This window comes from Cephus cinctus, unplaced genomic scaffold, assembly GCF_000341935.2.
Source record: "Cephus cinctus unplaced genomic scaffold, Ccin1 Ccin1_scaffold0679, whole genome shotgun sequence".
Lineage (NCBI taxonomy): Eukaryota > Metazoa > Arthropoda > Insecta > Hymenoptera > Cephidae > Cephus > Cephus cinctus.
This window is the reverse complement of record NW_014333304.1, coordinates 34,737-41,883: the sequence shown is the minus strand read 5'-3', so window position 1 is coordinate 41,883 and position 7,147 is coordinate 34,737. Positions and strand designations below refer to the sequence as shown.

At 45.2% G+C, this 7,147-nt stretch overlaps 1 protein-coding gene across 2 annotated transcripts in view; it reads left to right on the top strand.

Annotated features, from left to right (window-relative positions):
- Positions 1-2,277: 2,277 nt before the first annotated feature.
- Positions 2,278-7,147, top strand: part of LOC107269607 (vacuolar protein sorting-associated protein 52 homolog) — a gene marked incomplete at its 5' end in the record, with an annotated part of 34,203 nt that continues 29,333 nt past the window's right edge. The window contains 3 exon segments of one of the 2 annotated variants that reach the window (XM_015743663.2): positions 2,278-2,453; positions 2,534-2,918; positions 5,700-6,131. In XM_015743663.2, coding sequence (XP_015599149.1) covers positions 2,278-2,453; positions 2,534-2,918; positions 5,700-5,726 — 588 coding nt within the window. 2 annotated transcript variants of the gene reach the window in all.

The window sequence follows — 7,147 nt, the reverse complement described above, 5'->3', positions numbered from 1 at the left end:
ATGTCGGTGCAGGAATCTTGGTCCAGAACTCTCCTTGTATAACTACTAAGAAAAACTATCAACAGATAGTAGGGGAGCACGAGCCAGCCCGTGACACCTCGGTCGGTGCCCCGAGACAGACTGTCTTGACAATAGCCAAATCCGAGAACTAATCATTCTGATTGGTCGAGAGCCTTATAACCGATAACTCTTCTATCTCCTTCGAGTCGTCCCTTTAAACCTAATCGAGAGTGTTCCTTAGCGAATCGGTACATAATCTTTGGAGATCCTCCACGGCCGCTTCGCCAGGGCATCGGGCGACAGCTGGGCACCACATCCTTAACTCGGGCAGGAGGTTCCTCTCCTGGCCTTAACCATATCAAAACTTCCTCCGCCCGCTCTACAGCCCTTTGCCCATCTCCAGCGGGGCGCCGGTATCTCACCCGGGCTTCTGCCGGTCCGTGGAGACGTCTCCGTCGGGTACTCTCCTCTGCCGGGCAACTCGGTACGTCGAGACTATATCCCCACGGCAGATTCGAGCACCTCGACCTCACGAATCGGTACGTAATCTTTGGAGATCCTCCACGGCCGCTTCCCCAGGGCATCGGGCGACAGCTGGGCACCACATCCTTAACTCGGGCAGGAGGTTCCTCTCCTGCCCTTAACCATATCAAAACTTCCTCCGCCCGCTCTACAGCCCTTTGCCCATCTCCAGCGGGGCGCCGGTATCTCACCCGGGCTTCTGCCGGTCCGTGGAGACGTCTCCGTCGGGTACTCTCCTCTGCCGGGCAACTCGGTACGTCGAGACTATATCCCCACGGCAGATTCGAGCACCTCGACCTCAACTAAACACTGACACAATCTTACGAGAGCCTTTACATAACTGTACGAATCAACCGGAGAGCGTAGCTTCTGAACAGGGTGGCGACCCGAAGAGAACCAGAAATCGAGAACGTTATCTGTATCGATAACCGGAGCCGCCTTGGGACCGTGATTCGAAAAATCACGTCACAACTTTCATCAGACTTGAGAGGCCGTCGTTGAAACTCAATACTGCGATGTCGGTCGCAATATCGAGTATTAGTTTGCCTCCCGACTGAGACTTGGGGGCCATCGACCAAATCACTTTATTCAACCGATAAACTGATGCTAATGGTCAGCCGCCTGCCGCGCGGGATACCAAGCCGCGCGGAGCGCGCTCCGCATTGCTCTACAAAATTCGCTGTATCTCGAGAAAAAAAAATTTTAGAGCCTTGAGCCCAACGAATTATTAATTCTAAATATATTTAAGATTTATTAAAATGATTTTCAAAAAATCGATTTTTTTTTCACAGTGGTGTTTTCCCTTAAGAAGCCTAATCGTCTCAATAACGTTCGGTTGTATTTTTACCAAAACCACCCCTTCGTTTCCTGACGCCCTTCTGGCGGAATTCCTCGTATGCTCGCGAAGTCTTCAAATATCTTGTATCCGAAGAGTTTCGGAGGTCGCTGAAACCGCTTTTGAACTTTAAATTTTGAAATTCACAATTCCAGAAATGTCAAAATGCAATTTTCGAATTGTTATGGCAGGGGGTGCCCCCCATTGCAGAAATATAATTTCTTTTACTTTTTTAACCTTTTGACTGCGGCGTTCTCTCGGAGAGAACCATCAATATCCGACACAGATGCGATACACTAATTTAATTTGGTTCTGTGCAGTCTTTGATTTTCTCAGCTACAAATGAGGAAAGACTCCGCAATATAAAATATCTATTAAAGTTTTCTTGGGTTTACTCTCTTGAGTAAGCCAGTAAAATCAAACTCGGGAATAACGCGAAGACATTTGGTTTTATTCTTCGTTATACGATCCGATAGCGTTTAAGTGGAAAAGAAAGATAAATTATTGTACATAAAGAGAAACCGCCAATACTCGTATTCTCGACAGCTCTGTCTAACTTGACCTGTCATTCGGGGATTCACTGTCTCGAGAACAAAGATAAGACGCTATCTGTCGGGCAACATAGCTAACTTTGAAGACAACAATTTGTTGGTAACTTCAACAACAATATCTACGAGATCAGTTTGAACTTTGGTCTTAGGAATGGCAGGTTCTAATTAATTTGCTTATAAACAATCTGGGTTGTAATAATCTTCACTGATAGACTTTCCAGAAGTTCTAAGATAGATATCTGTATTAATCAGTAACAATTGATGAAGGAAGGAGGTGGGGGCCTTGACCCAAGCCTTAGGTTACATGTATTTACAGAATGGAATTTATATTACACACGTATGGAATTAATATATGTTGCTTGTTCACAGAGAATGGAATCAATGCTGATGAATTTTCAATTGGACTTAGGCAGTATAAGTACAGAAATTTTGTATTTACAAAAGAAATCTGTTATAATGAGTCAGCAGTTATCGAACCGTCAACTAATACGAGGGCCGCTTAGCCAATTTATTGAGGATATGACAGTCTCTGAAACTCTTATTATGTATGATTAACCAATAGTCACATCAAGTTATGCTAATCTTCATGCATTTAAATTTCTTTATTTCTTTGTTTTATTTTCAGGGGCATTATGGACGCACCTGTAACCGAGAAAGAGTTCCTATTGCAGTTACAAACTTTAAATCATAAGATTAATTTTGTGAAGGAACAAAGTTATAAGGAAGCGAAGTCTTGTCAGGATGTTAAAGAAATACTAGAGAAATTAAAAATTAAAGCCATGTCCAAAATTAGAACATATATATTAGAGCAGATTTACAAATTCAGGAAACCTATGACCAATTATCAAGTGCCACAAAATAATATGCTAAAGTATAAATTTTTCTTCGAATTTGTCTTGGCTAACGAAAGAAATGTTGCGGAGGAAATTTGTGGTGAATATATTGGAACGATGAGCAAGATTTATTACTCGTACTTTAAGTCGTATTCCACAAGATTGATGAAATTACAGGTATGATAATACGTATATTTATTTTTAAACCCCTAATACCCGGATAAAGCGTATAACGAAATATTGAATTATCTGTTTTTATCGAATGCACAGTCGTACACAAATAATTTCATGAGGCTTTTGTATTTAATTTTAAAATATCCTTATTTTGTATAAATATATGTGCATGTTTTTAGCCTAGTTAAAATGGGATTTTAATGACAGTTCTTGCATATCTATTCCTATCGTGCTCGGTCAAAATGATCGGTGATTGAAAAAATTATCGTTTTTATGATTTAACGTTGATAATGGTTAATTTACTACTGAACGTATATAAAATGAAGAACTTTCAAAAATTTCGTCCAAATTTATTTTTATATAATTTCAATTATAAACTTAAAAAAACCAAAACTTCGTTTTTCCCGCCACGTCTACACCAAATTTTGTATTATTATAAAAGCTAATCGTTTCAGATATACGTTTATTACTTTTTTTATTTCTATTGATTTTTACACGAAACTTAGCATAAACACATTTTTGGTTGCTCTGCTTTTATACACTGTACAAGAAATATGATTTTATTTATACAGTTTGCTTGAAAATAGACTCATTTTGTCTTTTCGTTCTTTGGTTAACTTTGGTAATTCTTATTTATTTCCGCGGATTGTTCCAACAATTGCAGCCTTTTTTGCAAGTAACTTTGTGTTCGCATAATTCCGTCTTGCGGGCCAGTAACTGCTGGCCACCTCGCGTTGTCATTGCAGTACACGTTCTTGCGGGCACGTGTTCAATTCTGGCAGCGGGCCCTTTACGCGGGTCATAGGGCACGGCTGTCAGTGTCCCTGAAGGGTAATAAATGGCCAGTCGGGTAGTAGTCGGTGTCCGTCAAGTCGTAAGCCAATGTACTCGGCTCGCGTAATCGTGTGGAGCTGAGAAGGATTTAGTCGGCGCGGGGTAACGTCGCCCATTGTTACGATCCGACTCGGTGATCGTAGATCAACGAGTTTATATTTGTTGTGGGTTCCAGGAAGTATTGGTGGGTTTCTTCAGTAAAGAAACCGTCGTTTAGGTTGTGCAAGAGTATGTGTATTTCACGGGAGAGAGGTGTCGTGTACAATGTTCAGACTACTACTACTGTTTTTTAGGGAAGGTTCGTCTTTTTTAGATTAATGGGAGTGGTGTAAGGTAGGGGTTGAAAAATGGGAAAACCTAGTTTGGGAGTAACGGGACTTCAAAGTGGAAATTGGCAACGGTATGGGTTTTTAAGGGTTTTAGGAATAAAGGGTATGACGTAGAAGGTATTAGAAAAATATGAATAGAAGGTTTTAGTAGGGTTAAGGAATTAACGGTAAAGAAGCGGTATGTAGGGAATAACGAGGTGCGGAGTTTTATGAAGGATGGGGATTAACGGTGTTTGGAAAAACCATGATAATTAGTACACGGAACGTGACACCATCCGATGCGCGTCGCTTCCGGGCCAGTTGTCTCTTTGATGTAGTTGCACCGATCGCTGTCCTTCCTCCGTGTCGCTGGTATCGTTCTTGTTGGTGCGTCTGCTAGGCAACCGCACGAGAGATAAAAAGTTTGGCTCAGCGAGAAAAGAAAAGAATAAACAGATTAGAAATCAAGTCATACGTCTAATAAACTCTTGAAGGGGATGGTTCCTGTTTGGAAAATTTTTCTAAATTTCGTCGCATATTCGCAAATACTCCGGTTTCCGCTGAGGACCGCGACTGGTAAATTCACGACCGGCAAGGGCCGGACGCCCTATCACCTCAGAGAAGAGAAATGAGCCCGACAGGAGAGTCTGTCGAGGTGGAATCCGGCGAAGTATTAGGGCACGAGCCTTCCCAAAGGCCGAAGGGCGGGGAGGTAATCGGGATCAACGGAGAGTCACTCCAAGAGTTGTGCGGGCTGAAGCTGCCCGCCACCCATGAGGGAGCGGCCGGAAAAGTAGGGTTGCAGCTAGTCCAGGGACTGGAGTACGAATGTATCCTGGGGATGGATTCTGAGGCAGTTTGGAGCAAGGATCAACTCCGTAGACCATACGTACCGCCTCGCCGAGAGCTGCGGTATACCGGCCTCGGCGGAGGAACAGGACGGCGGGGAGTCAGGAGGGGCGGAGTGTGCAGGCCTATCGGAGCTGACAGCTGAGCAAGGAGCCAGACTGAAGGGTATGCTCGATAGAGCGCTCTCCCCTGGCGGGCCCGCCCTAGGATTGACAGACGTGACCGTCCACCAGAGTGACGTGCAATGAAAGAGCCGATGGGATAGCGCCCCGGTTAGTATCGTAAGCGAAGCACGAGGACATTAGAAGGAGAGACAGCTCGAAAGAGAAAGAATTTGGAACGTAGAATGAACTACGAGGATCAGGCGTACCACCTCGCCGAGGGCTTCGGTGTACCGGCCTCGGGGGAGGAAGAGAACGTCAGGGAGCCCGGAATGGCGGAGCACGCAGGTCTACCGCAGCTGATAGTGGCGTAGGAAGCCAGATTGGAAGAAATGCTCGGTAAGACGCTCCAGCGGGCAGCCACACCTTAGGATTGACGGACCTGATAGGGCACGGGGTAAACGTGCGAGGACATCCTCCCCGAAAGCAACAGCACCCCAAGATTTCCCCTCGGGTGCTAGAGGCAAGGAACGAGGGAGGTGAACGAAATGCTAGGGGGGGAGATGATCGAGAGGCCGTCTAGTGGAGGGGATAGTCCCATAGTGGGGACTCCCCTGGAGGAAATTCTGAAGAGAGTTAAGGGAGTAGGTTTGGCCATTAACCCTGAGAAATGGGAGTTTGGTTGTTCACAGGGGCGAGTTGAGGTTCCTGGGGAGTAGAGAGAGCCAGGAAACGAATCCGGAGAAAGTGGCCGCTATTCTGGAATACCCAGCGCCAAGGAATTTGAAACAGCTGCGCAGGTTCTTAGGAATTGTCTCATGGTACCGCCGCTTCAGAGACGGATTTGCGGAGAGTTCAGCACCGCTCACGGCATGGTTGAACAGAGCCGACAACGGTGCTGGGAAAAGGAGCAGGCCCGAGCGTTTGAAGCCATGGAAGAGGCCCTGAGGACTCCGCCGACGCTCGCATATCCAGATTTCACCCGTCCGTTCGTAGGACAGACGGACGCGAGTATATACACTATAAGGCTTAGTAATAGTTTGTAGTTGTTAGTAATATTATTGTTAGTAATAAATGTAAATATATATATTATTAATAATAATTGTTGTTTCACAAGATTAACTACTATTCTAATAAAAAAATATTAACACATGTATACAGATTTACAGCGCGAATATTGTATCTTACCACCACCACCTCCACCACCATAGATCTTATTATCCTGCGCATACTGGCCATCCGCCAAGCGCTTCTTTCGCACAAAAGCGTCCTAGTACTCTCGTGCGATTCTATCGGTTCTCCGCAAATCACTACTAAATACATTCTGGAAGGCATGCATCCCGAAGCCTGAGAAAAGGTAGTGTAAACACATCATGCAGAATTGGCCGCACACCGTTGACGTCTCGCTCTGAAGCTTCTGAGTGTTCCATCGGAAGGATCGACAGTTCTGTCGGAGTCTTGATGCGTGGTGATGATTCAGCGGTGGTAATCCGTAGCTCTGGCAAGCGGTTCGTCGAAGCGTACCTCAATTCGTACACTACCGTGCTTGATCAGGTTCCAGTGGGTGTTGCTATTTGCCGAGAGATTGGGTGTGAGATCGAAAAAGAACAGGCAGTAGCCGTCTGCGTATGCGCTCCTAGATATCGAATTACCCTCGTTGAGGAAGTGTATGCCCGTGCCACTGAAGAGGGTATGATACGTGTCCACGTAAAGACCAGATTTCCCGAAATCGGTCTGCAGTGCTTTCGAGGGTACTTGAACACCGTCGACGTACAGCGATAAGAAATTAATACGATAGTTTTTAAAATTGAACGGGTTGAGTTGATAGCTGCCATTGAAGGCCTTGTTATCGACGAAATCTATTATAATCCGCTTAGGTAATTGGCCGAGAATCACGTTATCCATAGTGCCACCGTGCAAACCGGCGTGCATTGTCAGCTCCTTGACCTCGACACGCGTAAGCGGATACTTTGCCGTTGTCTTAGACAACATTTTAGAATGAGCAATTAGAATACCGGGGCTTATTTTGGGCGTCTAACGAGGGGCGTGGCCTCCGTTATATGTAAAGAACACTCGCTGTCGGGGTCCATGAGGGAGAAACCGTCTCTCGTACGTACGAGCCGTAAACGGAGCTCAACAC